The sequence below is a fragment of the Chiloscyllium punctatum genome, chromosome 7 (genome assembly GCF_047496795.1).
Source record: "Chiloscyllium punctatum isolate Juve2018m chromosome 7, sChiPun1.3, whole genome shotgun sequence".
In the NCBI taxonomy this organism is placed as follows: domain Eukaryota; kingdom Metazoa; phylum Chordata; class Chondrichthyes; order Orectolobiformes; family Hemiscylliidae; genus Chiloscyllium; species Chiloscyllium punctatum.
This window is the reverse complement of record NC_092745.1, coordinates 121945207-121964551: the sequence shown is the minus strand read 5'-3', so window position 1 is coordinate 121964551 and position 19345 is coordinate 121945207. Positions and strand designations below refer to the sequence as shown.

The window sequence follows — 19345 nt, the reverse complement described above, 5'->3', positions numbered from 1 at the left end:
GGGGACTGGAGAGTGGCGAATGTTGTGCCCCTGTTCAAAAAAGGGAATAGGGATAACCCCAAGAATTATAGGCCAGTTAGTCTTACTTCGGTGGTAAGCAAAGTAATGGAAAGGGTACTGAGGGATAGGATTTATGAGTATCTGGAAAGACACTAATTGATTAGGGACAGCCAGCATGGATTTGTGAGGGGTAGGTCTTGCCTTACAAGTCTTATTGAATTTTTTGAGGAGGTGACCAAGCATGTGGATGAGGGTAGAGCAGTGGATGTAGTGTACATGGATTTTAGAAAGGCATTTGATAAGGTTCCCCATGGTAGGCTTATGTGGAAAGTCAGGAGGCATGGGATAGTGGGAAGTTTGGCCAGTTGGATAGAGAACTGGCTAACCGGTCGAAGTCAGAGAGTGGTGGTAGGTGGTAAATATTCAGCCTGGAGCCCAGTTACAAGTGGAGTTCTGCACGGATCAGTTCTGGGTCCCCTGCTGTTTGTAATTTTTATTAATGACTTGGAAGAGGGAGTTGAAGGGGGGGGTCAGTAAATTTGCAGACGATATGAAGATTGGTGGAGTTGTGGATCGTGAAGAGGGCTGTTGTTGGCTGCAAAGGGACTTAGATATGATGCAGAGCTGGGCTGAGGAGTGGCAGATGGAGTTCAACCCTGTCAAGTGTGAGGTTGTCCATTTTGGAAGGACAAATAAGAATACGGAGTACAGGGTTAACGGTCGGGTTCTTAGTAAGGTGGAGGAGCAGAGGGATCTTGGGGTCTATGTTCATAGCTCTTTGAAAGTTGCCACTCAGGTGGATAGAGCTTGTAAGAAGGCCTATGGTGTATTCGCGTTCATTAGCAGAGGGATTGAATTCAAGAGTCGTGAGGATGTTGCAGCTGTATAGGACCTTGGTAAGGACACATTTGGAGTACTGTGTGCAGTTCTGGTCGCCTCATTTTAGGAAAGGTTTGGAAGCTTTGGAGAGGGTGCAGAGGAGATTTACCAGGATGTTGCCTGGAATGGAGAATAGGTCATACAAGGATAGGTTGAGAGTGCTAGGCTTTTTCTCATTGGAATGGCAAAGGATGAGGGGTGACTTGATAGAGGTTTATAAGATGATCAGGGGAATTACAAGAGTAGACTAGATTAGATTAGATTACTTACAGTGTGGAAACAGGCCCTTCGGCCCAACAAGTCCACACCACCCTGCTGAAGCGCAACCCACCCATACCCCTACATCTACCCCTTACCTAACACTACGGGCAATTTAGCATGGCCAATCCACCTGACCTGCACATCTTTGGACTGTGGGAGGAAACCGGAGCACCCGGAGGAAACCCACGCAGACACGGGGAGAACGTGCAAACTCCACACAGTCAGTCGCCTGAGACAGTCAGCGACTTTTTTCCCCGGGTACAACAGAGTGTAACAAGGGGACATAAATTTAAGGTGAAGGGTGGAAGGTATAGGGGGGATGTTAGGGGTAGGTTCTTTACCCAGAGAGTGGTGGGGGCATGGAATGTGCTGCCTGTGGGAGTGGCAGAGTCAGAATCATTGGTGACCTTTAAGTGGCAATTGGATAGGTACATGGATAGGTGCTTAAGCTAGGACAAATGTTCGGCACAACATCGTGGGCCGAAGGGCCTGTTCTGTGCTGTATTGTTCTCTGTTGTATATTCTATGTTCAAATTAATTATGAAACACTTTGTTAAACACCTTTTTATTTTTACCATCAAGCATATTTTCCTCATCAGACCTCTGTTGCCTCAACAAAACCCCTGCTAGTTTTGTTGAGCGCAATTTGTCTTGAACAAGTCCCAATAAAAATTAATGCCACAGCAGAATACTACAGATGCTAGAACTCTGAAACAAAGGGAATCCTGTGAATATTCACCAGGCCAGGCTGTGCGAGAAGACAGAGTTTCAGATCTCAACCTGAATGTTAACCTTCTTTTCACAAATGTTGCTTGACTGACCTTGGAATAGACAGCACTTTTATTTTATTTAAGGGAATTTCATAGGCCGAAGGGTCTGTACTGCGCTGTAAAGTTCTAATTTTAAGTATTTTTGATTTTATTTAATAAATCCTGCTGCCATTCTATAATTAATCCACACTTGTCCAAGTCACAATTGCTGGTATCCTGGTCTATCATTTCTAAAAGCTTTCCCAGCAAGTTGTCTTAATTTAATTTCTTATCCAGAAATCCTGCAGCATTCCTTCAGTATTACACTAACATGTCAGCCGAGATAATGTACTGAAGTCTGTTTTTGTTACAATTCACAAAACAAGTGATTGAGATTTGTTAAACTTAATTTGAAAGATTTATTCTACTTATACCTTTTGATACAGAGTGTACATGATATGAAATGAACACAGAAAACGCAGGAGAAACTCAGCAGATCTGGCAGTACCTGTAGAGAGAAAAGCAGTGTTAAAATTTTGAATTTGAATGACTCTTCTCAGAAAGATTAACTTTATTTCTTTCCCCCGATGCTTCCAATCCTGCTGAGTTTCTTTAGCATTTTCTGGGTCTATTTCAAAACCCCAGCATCCACAGTACTTTGGCTTTATTTACTTTTACAAAATATGAGAATGACAAATGGTTTGGGAGACTGAGTTTTGAATTTGAGTTGAGTTCTTTGTGTTTGCAGGAAAATCGAATTCAAAGGCTTCAGCAAGCGGCTGGGATATTTTTACTCCAGATCATTGAAGATCAATCATACGTTGGCATTGTTGGTTTTCACAATTCTGCCACTGTGATTCATGAATTGACAGAAATTGAGAGTGAGGACACACGAAAAAAGCTGAAAAATCTTCTACCTAAAATAGCTAGTGGTGGCACAAACATTTGTGCAGGGGTTCGAGCTGGTTTTCAGGTAAGTCAGAGACATTTGATAATTCATTACTGTCCACATCATTATTACATTTTTCCCACATTGACAATGAACAATGGCTTTACAGGTACTTCGTGGTGATGACGGTTCTACAAATGGTGATGAAATCGTTTTGCTGACTGCTGGTGGGGATGGTGGGATAAGCAGTTGTTTCTCGGAGGTGAAACAAAGTGGTGCAGTTATCCACACGATAGCATTAGGACCGAATGCAGCCGCAGAGCTGGAACAGTTGTCATCAATGACAGGCATGTGACATTTAAAATGTTTTGCTGATTCCAGTTATAGAGTCATAGAGATGTACAGCACGGAAACAGACCGTTCAGTCCAATTCATCCATGCTGACCAGATTTCCCAACCCAATCTAGTTCCACCTGCCAGCACCCAGCCCATACCCCTCCAAACCCTTCCTATTCATATACCCATCCAGATGCCTTTTAAATGCTGCAATTGTACCAGCCTCCACCACTTCCTCTGGCAGCCTATTCCATATATGTACCGCACTCTGTGTGAAAAAGTTGCCCCTTAGGCCTCTTTTACATCTTTCCCCTCTCACCCTAAACCTATGCCCTCTAGTTCTGGATTCCCCCACTCCAGGGAAAAGACTTTGTCTATTTATCCTGTCCATGCCCCTCATGATTTTATAAACCTCTATAAGGTCACCCCTCAGCCTCCAACACTCCAGGGAAAACAGCCCTAGCCGATTCAACCTCTCCCTATTGCTCAAATTCTCCAACCCTGGTAACATCCTTGTAAGTCTTTTCTGAACCCTTTCGAGTTTCACAACATCCTTCCCATAGGAAGGAGACCAGAATTGCATGCAATATTCCAAAAGTGGCCTAACCAATGTCCTGCACAGCTGCAACATGACCTCCCAATTCCTGTACTCAATGAAATACAGGGATTAATTTAACAGGCAATATTAAGTATTTTTGAGTGCACAGATACTAAGCTAAAAGTATATTTCTGTGAGTTTCTTTTAAGATTAAGTGAAAAGCACCTGACCTTACAAACCAGTAATGTCCCTTAAACAAACACAGAAAATGCTGGAGAAACTCAACAAATCTGGTAACATCTGTGGAGGGAAAAACAGAGTTAATGTTTCAAGTCCAGTGTGAACCTTGTTCAGAATGTCCAAAGCTGAGCCTCAATAGAAAGATAGTAAGAAACCCCATTTCTACAGAGCTTTTCATAAATTCAGGATGCAAATTTGGATCTTAGAGATGTATGTAAAGAGGGAAATGTAATAATAATGGGCTATTTCAGCTTACACATAGACTGGGTTAACGAGGAAGAGGCTGAATATGCTGGGGCTATTTTCACTGGAATGTAGAAGCTTGAGAGGCGACCTGATAGAAGTTTATAAAATACTTAGAAGTATAGATAGAGTTAATGGTAGTTGTCTTTCCCTATGATGGGGAATTTTAAGATGAGGGGGCACATTTTTAAGGTGGGAGGAGAGGGATTTTAAAAAAGACATGAGAGACAGATTTTTTACACAGAGGGTGGTTTGCATGTGGAATGAACTTCCTGAGGAGGTGGTGGATACAGGGAGAATGAGAACGTTTAAAAGACATTTGGATGGATACATGAAGAGAAAAGGTGGGGAGCAGGCAAGTGGGACTAGTTTCGTTTGGATTATGTTTGTCATGGACTAGTTGGACCAAAGGTCTGTTTCTGAGCTGTATGGCTTTATAACTCAATTTCTATAAATTACTTAGATGTGAACACAGGAGGGATAGTTAGTAAGTTTGCAGATGACTCTAAACTTGGAGGTGTAGTGGACAGCAAAGGTGGCTACTTCAGAGATGAACCAATGGGCCAAGGAGTGGCAGATGAAGTTTAATTTAGATAAATGTGAGTTGCTGCATTTTGGAAAGAACTTATACACTTAATGGTAAGGTCCTGGGGAATGTTGCTGAACAAAGAGAACTTGGAGTGCAGGTTCATAGTTCCTTGAAAGTGGATTCACAGGTAGAGAGGATGGTAAAGAAAACATTTGGTATGTTTGCCTTTATTGGTGAGTGCTGAAAATGTGTTGCTGGAAAAGTGTAGCAGGTCAGGCAGCATCCAAGGAACAGGAGAATCAGCCTGATGCCCGAAACGTCGATTCTCCTGTTCCTTGGATGCTGCCTGACCTGCTGCGCTTTTCCAGCAACACATTTTCAGCTCTGATCTCCAGCATCTGCAGTCCTCACTTCCTCCTCGAAGATTTATTGGTGAGTGCATTGAGTACAGGAGTTGGGAGGTCATGTTGCATTTGTACAGGACATTGATTAGGATACTTTTGCAATGCCCATGCAGTTCTGCTCTCCGTGCTTTAGGAAAGGCTGTTGTGAAGGGATTGGAGGGTTTGAGCTAAAGGAAGAGGCTGAATAGGCTTTGGGCTATTTTCCCTCGAGCATCAGAGGCTGAGGGGTGACCTTATCGAAGTTGATAAAATCATGACGGGCATGGATAGGGTGAAGAGCTAAGGTCTTTTCTCCATGGCAGGGGATTTCAAAACTAGATGGCATAGTTTTAAGGTGAGCTGGGAAAGGTTTAAAAGGGACCAAAGGGGCAACTTTTTCACGCAGAGGTTGGTGTGTACATGGAATGAGCTTCCAGAAGAAGTGGTTGAGGCTGTTACAATTGCACAATTAAAAGACATCTGGATGGGTTAATGCATAGGAAGACCTTTGAGGTGTATGGGCCAAATGCTGGCTAAGGGGCCTTGATTAATTTAGGATATCTGGTCAGCATGGACAGGTTGGACCGAGGGGTCTGTTTCTGTGCCATATGTCTCCATGACTCAAATTCAAAGAGGCTTCAGGAGGATTTGTACAGACTGTTATCCAATGCAGTTGGGGTGCTTTATTAATAAATGTGTCGCCATGATGTGAAGGAGCCAGTGTTGGACTGGTGTGGACAAAGTTAAAAATCACCCAACACCAGGTTATAGTCCAACAGGTTTATTTGGAAGCACTAGCTTTCAGAGCACTGCTCCTTCATCAGCTACTCACCTTAGTAGAGGAAAAGCAGGAAGACAGAATATTTCCTAAACAGTGAGAAGTTGGGTAGTGTGGTGTCAAAGGGACCTGTGTGTTCCTTTTGATGAATCATTTAAAGTTCGCACACAGGTATAAGCAAGTAATTAGGAAGGCAGTAGTGTGTTGGCCTTCATGATAAGGGGATTTGAATGCAGATATAAAGATGTTTTATTGAAGCTATACAGAGTCTTGGTAAAGTTTTGTTACTTATCACCAAGCAGGGATATACTTGCTGTGATGACAACATAATTAACGGATGTTCACCAGGTTAATCCTTGGGATGGTGTGGTTATCTTATGAGTAGAAATTGAGTATACTGGGTCCCTCAAGTCTCACAAGGGGTGACCTGATTACAAGTTGCAAACTTTTTGCAGCGGCAGTGTGTTTGGAAACAGTAGGTTTCTCCGGCTGGGGAGTTTAAAACCAGGTGACATCATCTTATGTTTAGGATGGACCACTTAAGACTGAGATGAGGAAGAATCTTTCTGTGAAAAGTCAATGACACTTGAAAATTCGCTACTCCAGAGGGCTGTGTGAGCTCAATCATTGAGCATCTTCAAGATGAAAACCAATAGATTCCTGGAGACTTTCACTGAAGAAAGGACATGTGTCATTCAGGGAGATGATTAGCTATGATCTCAGTGAATGGTCAACTGGACCCATATCTCCTGAGTTATCGAATCGTAGAGTTGTATAGCATGGAAGCAGACTCTTCAGCCCAATTTGTGTATGCTGACCAGATATCCTATATTAATCTAGTCCCATTTACCAGCATTTGGCCAATATCCATCTAAACCCTTCCTATTTATTTACCCATCAATCTACCTTGCCCATTCACATCACCCAATAATCTAAGACATAGTATCACCCCAAATAATTTCGTCAGCGGTTGGTTTTACTTTTAATTCTGATTATCATCAGTTTCATGATTAAGTTTTGTGGTTTAAATTTGTGCAAAGCTTTTTTCCCAACCAGTTGTGAGCACTACATTGATCTTATTATTTCTCATGTTCAATCTTTAGGAGGCCTGCAGTATGCAGCTACTGATAAATTGGATGAAAATGGATTAGTTGATGCTTTCACTGGATTAGTATCAGGGAATGGGAACATGAGTAAACAGTCAATCCAGGTTTGATTATCCTTCAGAGAATGACTTTGAATTTTTTGCTGCTTTCTGATAACAGGTATGTTGGTGTTTTAAGATGACTGTTTTGATTTCTTGCAGCTGGAAAGTTGTGGAAAGAGCATTACAAGTAATGACTGGTTCAATGGTACACTTTTCATTGATAAATCGGTTGGGAAAAACACGTTATTTGACATAACATGGAAGACTGACACACCACAAATGTTTATCCGTGATCCCAATGGAAAGCTTTACAGAAATGGAAACTTTGAGATGGACAGAGTCCTGTTGACAGCTCGCCTTCCAATTCCTGGCCTGGCACACGTATGGTTCTGATTGGACTGTGTGTTTAAATTTTCTCTTTGCTTTAACTTTGATCTCCTTCCTTTTAATATAATGGGGTGTTTTTACATCAGTCAGGAGCCTGGATGTACAGCATACAAAATGGAGCTGGAAAGCCTCAGGTTGTAACGATCACAGTAACATCACGGGCACCAGATGAGAACATTCCGCCTGTCACAGTCAACGCGCACCTCAATCAAGACACAACTTCTTTTCCAAACCCACTGGTCATTTTTGCAGAGGTCAGCCAAGGCTTCCTGCCTGTTGTTGGAGCCAAAGTGACAGCCACAGTGGAGAGGGCTAAAGGTCAGCCTGTGAATCTTGAGCTGTTGGACAACGGAGGAGGTAAATACATCCATCGCTATAGAAGCCAATTAGCAAATGGTTATATTTCATTGTGACCAAAGTAAAATATTATCATTAGTTAACACTGGATTCAGCTCTTCACAATTGAGTTGTCTTCTTATCTTTAGGTGCTGATGCTGTTAGAAATGATGGAGTTTATTCTCGGTATTTTACTGAATTTCTTGGTGATGGGAAATACACCATTAAAGTATCTGTACAAGGAAAAGATGGAATAGTCAGGTTAACAACCAGGAAGCAAAGCCATGCCATGTACATCCCAGGATATGTACAAAACGGTAAGGTACTGATGGACAAAGATACCTACTTGTTATTGAATTATGATATTGGTTGAGTCAGCCCCTAAACGTCCCATTTGTAATTGGAAATGTCATCAATCCCAAACCCAATGACAATTTCAATGCTATCTTGGACAACCTCCGAGATACCCGATAACTCCAGAGGGTGGTGGAGGTGTGGAATGCACTGCCAGAGTTGGTGGTTCAGGCAGGAAACCTCACAACCTAAATTACTCAGCTGAGCACCTCAAGATTATGGACCAAGTGGTGGAAAGTGGACACGTGTAGATTTCGAGTAGTTTTTGTTGGTTCAGACTTGATGGGAAGAATGGCGATGTCTGATTGTGTGAAATGGCGGATCAGTACCACCTTCTCAAAAGCATGTAGGGATGGGCAAAAAATACTGACCCAGGCAATGAAACCCACATCCTGTGAATGAATGAATAAAAAAAACTTGAACCTCAACAATATACTCCTACTAATATTTGCCCACACAAAATCCTAGCCTGAATGCGATGATACTTCATGTCCTCATCCAAGTACTTTTATAAAATACTGTCAGGATAAAAAGGTAAACCATCTCATTAATTTGTCATTTTTGAGTAATATGGTAAAAATAGCCACGAGTGAACTCTTACTTTAAACAAAAATCAATTGTTTCATGAATGCCATCATGCAAGTAGCCAATGCCCTGTGAAGTAATCTGGTAAACCACTTGAGTTACAAAACAATGAAAGTTAGTAATGTGCAACAAATGTATTATTTAATCACATCCTGAAACCACAGAAAAGCAAATAAATTCTTTGCATCTAATACACTTATTTCCACAAGATAAGTTGAGCTGGGGATGATCCTTGGATTCATTTGATCTGACCCTTCAAGGATAAGAATCTGCTGCAGGAGATTATTCTAAACTTGCAGACAGACTGATTGGCTGAGATTTTGCTCTGGTAATGACACTGAAATTGTCAGTGTTCACATCAAAGGCCCATTGACATTGATACCAACCCCCTCTTTAACAGTTCTGTGGGTGTAACTACATTACATGGATTGGGCAGTTCTATAAGGCAGCTGGCCATCCCTTTCTCTGGGGCAATTAGGAATGGGCAACAAGTAGTGGCCTTGTGGTGACAATCGCATCTGAAGGATAAATGTTAAAAATCAACTTCCAAATATTTTTCCCCTTTCTGAAATGTGTCTTTCTTCACTTTTCTTGCAGGTCAAATTCACCCCAACCCACCAAAGCCTCCAGTGGACCGTAACGATTCTCAGATACATTTGGGAAGCTTCAATAGAGTGAAAACAGCGGGAGCTTGTGTTGTTCGTCAGGTTCCTGCCGGAACTCCACCTGACATGTTTCCCCCAAGTAAAATTAATGATCTTCGGGCAGCAATTGTCGGAGACGCAATACAACTGAAATGGACAGCTCCAGGCAATGACTTAGATCAAGGAACAGGTAATTTAAATGATATTTCAATCCATATGTTGGGAGCAAGTCCGTTGCTGAGTTCTCAGCCCATTTTAAGTCTCGTTGCCTCCATTACAGCATCAATCACTTGATCAGACCACAAAGTTGTATTGACTTTAAGCAGCTCAAGTGAAAGTCACTTCAAATGCTGGCAAATGGAACTAGATTAATTTGGGATATCTGGTTGGTATGGATGAGCTGGACCGAAGGGTCTGTTTCCATGCTGTAAATCTGTATGACTCTATGAGCAGGGTGCTCTTGCATCCTTACCCTTGTGACTGTCAAAAATGGTCAAGTCTTGACAATGAGCACTGTCATGTGTGTGACGGTCAGGCATCCCAACCAAGCTCCTTCCAATGTCCACACTTTCAGGGAACATTCTGGTGACCAGCATAAGCTTGTAGCTCAGCCTATAATCCATTCCTACCCAGTTTACCAATTCCCCACTGAGTAAAATTCGAGGCCATGACATTGACTTGCGATTTCATGGGTGTCTTTTTGTTACTCCCCTAGGCCACCCAACTGTACAATTAGATATTGCGAAGGAATACTCAAGGCAATCGAATTATAATGGGGATGGGTAGAATTCAAATATTGAATGTACATTTCAATGGGAGACCATAATAAGACGATGAAGAACTAGGAAAGGCAGCAGGCCATTCAGCTGCTGAAACCTGCTCCACCATTAAATAGAATTATGGCTGATCCGACATTCCTCACCTCCACTTTCCTGCAATTTTCCCATAACCCTGGATTCCCTTCCTGATCAAACCTTAAACAGACACCAGAACTCCGACCCTGGAGCACTCTGTGGCAAGGAGATCCAAAGACACCCAACCCTCAGAGAAAACAAAATTCCTCTTTGTCTCAGTCTTAAATTGGCGTGCGTTTATTCTGAGACAATAACCTCTGGTTTCTAGACTCTCGCGTGAGGGGAAACATTTGACCAACACTTACCCTGCCAGGCCGCTTAAGTATCCTAAATGTTTCAATGAACTATTCAACTTTTGCTCATCAGCCAATTCCTCGACATCAGGGATCATCTTGGTGAACTTTCTCTGACCTACCTTAATGAAATAAAATCTTTGCTTCAATAAGGGAGAGTCTGAATGAGATATAAAGAATTGTTTGGCTGAATGGTCTTCTCTTGTTCCTGTATTTTTAAACCTCTCAGTTTAGCTCCTTATTACCAGTTGCCTCACTTAAGTATTCAGCAAACCTGGCAGTGCGTAAGAGGATAACATCAAGAGCCTGAATAACACATTCACTTTTCTTTTCTTTTCTTGTAGCTTCCTTTTACGAAATAAAGCTCAGCAAAAGCTTCGCACAGCTGAGGGATGATTTTCCAAATGCTCAAAGTGTAAACACCACAGACCTGAAGCCAAAGGTGGCTAACTCAGAGGAATCGTTCACAGTATCTGAGAACATTGAGTTGGAAAATGGGACAGTAATCTACTTTGCAATTCGGGCATTTGATAAAGGAAACCAGTCTTCGGCCCTATCGAATATAGCGCAAGCTGCTTTAATTTTGGCGAGTCCACCTCCCACATCACAGCCAGACCAAACCTTCGAACCAACACAACCTCATAATAGTGTAGTCATTAACATTTCAGAAATTCTTGTTATTGTTGGTATTGTTGTCATCGTTGTTTCCTTGATAATTTCCATCACTGTATGTGTTGTGACTAAGAAACGTCAGGGCAGAGTATCACCCAGTTAGGAAACGTACAGCTAAAGCCAGAGATAGTCAGCAACGTCATCAAAATTCAACAACATTCAATTTATAATGGTGCAACTTAATTCATGTTCAAAATTTGTAGCCAAAAAAGTTGAACTTTACGTGAATATTGAGCATTCCTCCTGATGTTAAGCTGAGATTGTGTTTAAATCCAACCTGTATAATTAAATTTAAAAGTAAAGTGTCTTCCTGTAAAAGGACTGACAGAATCTAATAAAGTTTTGCTGTGCAATCTGAGATTTGAGCAGATTCTTTATCATTTGCACTGATGTTTCATTTTCTTGCTTGTGGTTGGAACCTCATATTGTTTCCATTTGACCAAAGAAAATTTGCCACCAGCATCAATATGAATCCATTTTGGGGCCAGCAGGGACATCAGCCGATGGAAGGCAACAATTTAAATCTGGAAGCTCCTCTTTCTGAGACCCAATCTAAATCTTGGTCCTACAGGAACACTTTCATCAGGAAGACATACATTTCTGTCATTGAGAGATAGAGTCGTACAGCACAGAGATAGACCCTTCGGTCCAACCAGGTAAAAACAATAACTGCAGATGCTGGAAACCAAATACTGGATTAGTGGTGCTGGAAGAGCACAGCAGTTCAGGCAGCATCCAACGAGCAGCGAAATCAACGTTTTGGACAAAAGCCCTTCATCAGCTTTATTCCTGAAATGATTTGGATTCACATTATGTATTACCCCCTCCTCCAAACTATTCCAGGGCCTGTTTCCACACTGTAGGGAATCTAATCTAATAAAAAGAAAAAGAAATTCCTAATTGCTTCTGATCATTGAGAGATGCAGTATCTGAGGTGACAAGGCAGATCTCATCCAAAAAACACAACAAAAAAAAAGAAGACTTTTCTTTAAATAGTTATTGTCATGATCACAGAATGTCCCAAAGGATTTTGGAGCTAAAGAATCATTTTGAAGCATCATCATTCTTTATACTGTAGTGAGCACAACACCCAATTTGCACAGAGCAACATTCCATGGTTAACAATTAAAATAATGACCAGATAAGTTGGGTCATTATATAGAGGGTAGATTAAACCCTGCAATCTTGTGCACTTGTTGATATACTTTCATTGCTGTACTACAAGTAGACAATGAAAAATGTGTTGCTGGAAGGCATAAACCCTTCTTCAGGATTCTCCTGCTCCTTGGATGCTGCCTGACCTGCTGCGCTTTTCCAGCAACACATTTTTCAGCTCTGATCTCCAGCATCTGCAGTCCTCACTTTCTACAAGTAGACAATGAATACTTTAAATCTTGCTTTTCAATATTTTTGCTGAATTATTTCTTTCACGTATCCCATTGATGTTATTTATTTGTAATGAAGGTGCAGCTGCAATTTACTTATCATTGCTTTTCACAGAATCATACAGGAGAAAAAAGGCCCTTCAGTCCATCGGGTTTGTGCCACCAAAGTGAGACTAAATCTGTAGAATCCCTACAGTCTGGATGCAGACCATTCAGCCCATTGAATCCACACGGATCCCCGAAGAGCCTTCCACCCAGGCCCATCCTATCCCTGTTTTATCCTCATGGCTAATCCACACAGACTGCACACCCCTGGACACTATGGGCAATTGAGCATGGTCAATCCACCTAACCTACACATCTTTGGACTGTGGGAGGAAACTAGATCAACCAGAGGAAACCCATGCACATATAGGGTGAATGTGCCGACTCCACATAGACAAGTTGCCTAAGGCTGTAATCAAACTTCGTTCCCTGGTGCTGTGAGGCAGCAGTGCTACCCACTGAGCTACCATGCCACCCCATACTAGTCCCACTTTCCAGCACTCAGCTCATAGCCTTGACTTTTATGATGATGGATTGCACCCTTTAAACCCCTCTAAAACAGTAACACTTGGTATGCTTTCCTTTATTGGTCAGAGCATTGCATATCGGAGTTGGGAGGTCATGTTGGTTAGGCCACTTTTGGAATACTGTGTGCAATTCTGGTCTTCTTCCTATTGGAAAGATGTTGTGAAACTTAAAAGGGTTCCAAAAAGATTTATGTGGATTTTACCAAGGTTGGATGGTTTGAGCTATAGGGAGAGGCTGAATAGGCTCGGGCTGATTCCCCTGAAGTGTTGAAGGCTGAGGGATGACATCATAGAGGTTTACAAAATCATGAGGGGCATGGTTAGGTTAAATAGACAATCTTTTCTCTTGGGTGGGGGGTCCCAAACATAATCCAAATCCTATCCTACCTAGAACTCCTTTAAAGGCTTTTTTAAAAACTCCCACTAATGGGAGGGGGCTGGGCAGCCAGATAACTAAATGGTTGAGTGCATTTCATGTTTTCATCTTACAGGGCAATGATTACTATTGGAGCTGATTATATACACAAACACAGACACACACACATCTCCTACAATCTTGGCAGCTCTGATTCTGGGGAAGTTTTTAAAAAATATCCATTCATGGGATGTGGGCATCGCTGTTTAGGCAAGCATTTATTGCCCAGATTCCTCCCACAGTACAAATATGTGCAGGTTAGGTAGATTGGCCATGCTAAATTGCCTGTACTGTCCATGGATGTGCAGGCTAGTTAGATTAGTAGGGTTACAGGGATGGGGTATGCGGGTGAGATGCTCTTTGGAAAGTCAGTGTGGACTCAATTGGTTGAATGGCCTGCTTCCACACTGCAGGGATTCTCTGCTTTGATAATTGCGCCCTGGGTCATATGTAGGCCCAATCAGGGGATGGCCGTTTCCTTCCGAGTGAACCATATAGGTTTTCCTGACAATAAATAATGGATTCATGGTTGCGATTAGACTCTGAATTTCAAATGTTTATTGAATTCAAATGCCACCATCTGTCATGGCAGGATTTGAACCTTGATTTAAACCCCAGAATATATAACCTTGGTATCTGGATTAACAGTCCAGCAATAATACCACCGGGCCATCGCTCCTGCTGTCATTGTTTTTTGCTGTAGCAATTGATGTAATTTAAATTCTGTTAGTAAATCTGGAAATAAAACTAATCTCAGTAATAGTCGGCATGTCAATTATCATCGACCATTTTTAAATCCGTCTGGTTCACAGATGTCCTTTTAACAAAGGATCTCTGGCATTCATACCCAGTCTGCTCTATGTGTGACTCCAGCCCCACAGCAATGTGGTTGATTCTTAACCATCCTCTGAAATGGTGGGCAGTTAGGGATGGGGATGGCAACAAATGCAGAGCACACCATGAGAACACGATCATGTGATTTTTAGAGTTGCCACATGCAGTGACCCTTAAATAATTACTGAACATTGCACCTCAGATCAGGCAGCTTTATTTGTAATCTCTTGACTTTGATGCCTGATAAAATCAAATTTCGAAATTTGCACTACTAGCATGCTCTCTCAGAGTAATCTAACGAGGAAGTAAAGGACAATTTCTATCCTATTCCAAGAAAGATTTGCATTTGATTTGCATTTTCCAGCATTACAGGTCATCCCAAAGCACGATTTAACTCAAGGAGAGGTGATGGCCAAGTGGTATTATGACTGGATTGTTAATCCAGACACCCAATGAACATTCTGGGGACCTGGGTTTGAATCCCACCACAGCAGATGGTGGAGTTTGAGTTCAATTAAAAAAAACCTGAAATTGAGAATCTTGTGATGACCCTGAATCCATTATTGAATATCAGGGGAAAATTCCATCTGGTTCAGTAATGTCCCTGAGGAAAATAAACTGTCATCTAAGGTAATGAGAGGCATAGTTAGAGTAGATAACCAGAGATTGTTCCCCCAGGGCAGAAATAGCTGTCTTGAGGAGTTATAATTTTGAGGTGATTGGAGGAAGGTATCGGGGAGATGTCAGAGGTAGGTTCATTACGCAGAGTCGAGCGTGTGGTGCTGGAAAAGCACAAGAAGTCAGGCAGCATCCAAGGAGCATCTTTACGCAGAGAGTGGTGGGTGAGTGGGATGCACTGCCGGCAGTGATAGTAGAGGCAGAGACATTAGGGACATTTAAGTGACTGATGGACAAGCACTCGGACAGCAGTAAATTGAGGTGTGTGTAGGTTACGTTGATCTTAGATAAATGCTCGGCACAACATTGTGGGCCGAAGGGCCTGTATTGCGCTGTACTGTTCTATGTTCTGTGTTCTTACCTGGTCTGGCCTACATGTGACTACAGACCCACAGCAATGTGGTTGACTCTTAACTGCAGGATGGGCAGTAAATGCTGCCAAGCCAGGGATGTCTTCATCCCATCAATGAACAAAACAAAAAATCTTTTCACCTGTGATATGTTGGGTTCAATATAGAAGGCCACATAATAACATAACGGTGTTCTAACAACCAAAGGCTCTATATAACTCCAACAAGAATTAAGCAGCAACAACGTAGCCTGCAGCGTTTCTGATAGATGGAAACATTTGTTGCATGCTGACAAAGTAGCTTTTTATTCCTGTCTAGACCATGTTTCCCTAAGATTCGTTGGTAGGGACTGGCCTTTGGTGTGTGTGTTTGAACAAAAATTGAAGATTTCCTTTTAAAACTTGGAAACCTGTCATTTCGATTCACAACCTTTTCTGGTCTATTTAAAAGAAAATACAGTGCATTTTTTATTGTTAATGCTTTCATAGCACTAAGGTTAAAGAACAGGACCTTGATTTAAAGGATCTCCAGGATGTGAGAAATGACTTACAAAACGTAGAGGCATGTTTTACAAAGAGCATAAATACTCAGAGAATTTTAACATCTTTGGGTGAATTATTTTCACATAAGTCAGTATTGCATGCATTAATGCAAAATGTAATCGGATCAGTGAAACTGAACACGCTACAGTATCCAAATTGCAAAAGTATATATTTTTCAGATTAGAGGTAGTTTTGCCCTATGTGATTAACAGATTTTTTTTACCTCACCATCCACACCAGACCTAGAAGATTACCACCTTAAAGAAAAAAACAGCGCTGATAAAACTGGCAAGTGTCTACCGATGACCTTCATGTGTCATGTTCCATTTTGGTCAGACAATAGCATGGATAAAGTCACTTTAGTGTAATTAAAACAAATTAACTTGTACTATATTAGAACTTTAAATGCTTCATTTGGCTCATAGAGTCACAGCAGTGCACAGCATGGAAACAGACCTTTCAGGCCAATTCGTCCATGTCAACCAGATGCGCTAAATTAATCTCATCCCATTTGCCAGCATATGGCCATATCCTTCTAAACCCTTCCTATTCATGTACCCATCCAGATGCCTTTTAAATGTTGTATTTGTACCAGCCTCCACCACCACCTCTGATACTTCATTCCATACACACAGCACCCTCTCTGTGAAAAAGTTAGTCCTTGGGTCCCTTGGTTCCTGCATATATGTTTATGTAACTTTTAGTCATTTATGTAAGCCTTATTTATGTAAAAAAGATTGCTACCTGTACTTTCCAGTTCTCATCTTCCTGACCTCTGTAATATCTAGTTTGCCAAACTCCACTTGCTTAACTATTGCATTAACATTATTCAAGCAGTTGTTTCAATGTTAGTAAGATGATGAATGGACTTGACAGTAGTCAAGTGACACCTACTCATTCGTAACTAAGATGCTCAAATTAGGTTTCGTGAATATGTGGGTGGCAAGATGGCACAGTGGTTAGCACTGCTGCCTCACAGCACCAGAGACCTCAGGTAACTGTCTGTGTGGAGTTTGCACATTCTCCTCTGTGTGGGTTTCCTCTGGGTGCTCCGGTTTCCTCCCACAGTCACAAAGATGTGCAGGTTAGGTGAATTGGCCATGCTAAATTGCCTGTAGTGTCAGGTGAAGGTGTAAATGGAGGGGAATGGGTCTGGCTGGGTTGCTCTTCGGAGGGTCATTGTGGACTTGTTGGGCCGAAGGGCCTGTTTCCACACTATAAGCGATCTAACCGAATCATATCCTGGCTACAGAATTTGATCCAAGCATTGGCATCAGACCTGAGTAGCAGGGCAAAAGCATAGAGAAACCAACTTTGACGTCAGCTGAGTATGGCACTATGGAATCTGAGAAAAAATTGGTTCGTACATGTCAAAGTGAACACCTTCCAACAGCCAGAACCATGGGCTTAGGCAAAACGCAAGGTGCTTGTGGTTGTTACAGACCAGATATTAATTGTCCCTTGGACAGTGACATTAGGCCAAACACTTCCAGCTATTTAATTTTAATAATTGGATATTAGGATATCCAATTTGGGGTGGCCCCTGTTGATTCTAGAGTTCAGCTCTATTTGCAACCCCTTGGTAACAACTTCCCAAGCCATCCTTCTGAAAGAGCTGTTTCACTTGGAAAAGAGAATTGAGAGGGGATCTGCTTCAGGTATTCCAAATTTTGAGGGTTCTGGTCAAGGTAGGGTCACCCCTCATTTCAGTGTGATTTTAACTGATCTATGTTTTCATTTCCCCACCTTCTAGATCAGGTTGTTCAATTGGATACAAACAGTGCTCATCTCCAGCTGAAAATAAGCAGGAAGGGTACAGCAGTTGAAGTTGTTGAAGCAGAGCAAAGTAAGTGGTGTCATGCAGAACGCTTCCGCAGCTTTCTCATTGTACTTGTCACAGCAGGCTACATCACTGGACTTCACTACTGGGGGGTTAATGTGAAAGACATTCCTTCCTGGGCTGTGGGGATAGCATTGAGTATCGGAATTGGGAGGCCATGTTGTGGAAGTACAGACATTGGTTAGCCCGCTTTTGGAATATGGCGTACAATTCTGGTCTTCCTGCTGTCGGAAAGATGTTGTTAAACTTGTGTTTAAAAAAGATTTACAAGGATGTGGCCAGGGTTGGAGGGTTTGAGCTATAGGGAGAGGCTTAATAGACTGGGGCTGTTTTCCCTGGAGAGTCTGAGGCTGAGTGATAACCTTATAAAGGTTTATAAAATCATGAGGGATATAGATAGGGTGAATAGCCTCTCCAGTACAGTCACATCCTTCCGCTTGTGTGGCAACAAGAACTGCATGCACTATTCTGTCTGGAGCTTAAACCTTCTATGCTGTGGCTACGTTATATTCAGAGATTCTTGGTGCTGCTGTGTCTCCTAAAGTATCCACCTCACTACATGCAAACGTAACTAAATCTTGTTTAATTGAAGTGTGTACCACAGAACCCCAGTTGATCTTTGGGTTGTAAGAACTCTCTCGGTATTTTACCAACACAGTAGCATGCAACTTCCATTTCCCAGTTTATAGTTCAAAGAAAAAGAAGAAATTTGGTTTTGTTCAATGTGTTTTAATATGTTGCCTCACTCAATGCAGAGGAAAATAATTTCTTTAACTTTTTCCAGGGACCTAAATTACTTTAGCTGCTTTTTGTAGAAGCCAATTGGTATTCATTGCAATTGTAAGTGCGAACGCATTTTCCAAGCTTGTTCTGGAAGTCATTGCTTTTTATATTATTCCTTACAAATTATTACTTATGGGACTTCATATTTCCTGATCAATAATTGGGAAAGGTGTGGAGGAAAACATGTATTACTTATCTGCAAGGCAAAAGTGAGGACTGCAGATGCTGGAAACCAGAGATTAGATCAGAGTTGTTCTGGAAAAACACAGCAGGTCAGGCAGCATCCAAGGAGCAGGAAAATTGACGTTTCGGGCAAAGGCCCTTCATCAGGAATGTTCCTGACGAAGGGCTTTTGCCCGAAACGTCGATTTTCCTGCTCCTCAGATGCTGCCTGACCTGCTGTGCTTTTCCAGCACCACTCTGATCTAAACCCTTACTTATCTGCAGTACATCCAGGTGCTTTGAGTCAAACATTGTTCAAGAGAAGGTTCAGAGATGATGAACGGCCTATTATGTACTTTGCAAGTTAGTGTGGGCCTCTAAATCAACTTGTGCCCTCCAGTAACCGGAATATTCCAGTTAGGCAAGTTAAAGAATTTTTCCCTTTGTATTTACAGTAAAACAAAAGTCAACGTTGGAGGAGTTCCAAGCCTCTGAGAGTTATTGCATGCATCAACGGAAGTTTCTGATTGATTCCTATGATTGTCACAAACTATAAGATCCCGTCCACACCTCTGATATCACTCATCTACAGATATGTAGTTTATTAAGCTGTTGAAGAACTGCTGAAGGTGATTTCCTTATTATACAGGATCAGATATGAGTAATAAATGCACAGTTGACCAAAAG

The 19345-nt window shown here is 41.8% G+C and overlaps 1 protein-coding gene across 1 annotated transcript in view; it reads left to right on the top strand.

Annotated features, from left to right (window-relative positions):
• LOC140480105 (calcium-activated chloride channel regulator 1-like) overlaps positions 1 to 11364 on the top strand; it is a 28408-nt gene extending 17044 nt beyond the window's left edge. The window contains exons 7-14 of the mRNA XM_072574749.1: positions 2638 to 2862; positions 2948 to 3125; positions 6929 to 7035; positions 7132 to 7353; positions 7446 to 7716; positions 7845 to 8012; positions 9232 to 9468; positions 10770 to 11364. Of these exons, the coding sequence (XP_072430850.1) occupies positions 2638 to 2862; positions 2948 to 3125; positions 6929 to 7035; positions 7132 to 7353; positions 7446 to 7716; positions 7845 to 8012; positions 9232 to 9468; positions 10770 to 11200 (1839 nt within the window). The 3' untranslated portion in view covers positions 11201 to 11364. The remainder of the gene's footprint in view (positions 1 to 2637; positions 2863 to 2947; positions 3126 to 6928; positions 7036 to 7131; positions 7354 to 7445; positions 7717 to 7844; positions 8013 to 9231; positions 9469 to 10769) is intronic.
• The last annotated feature ends 7981 nt before the right edge of the window (positions 11365 to 19345 follow it).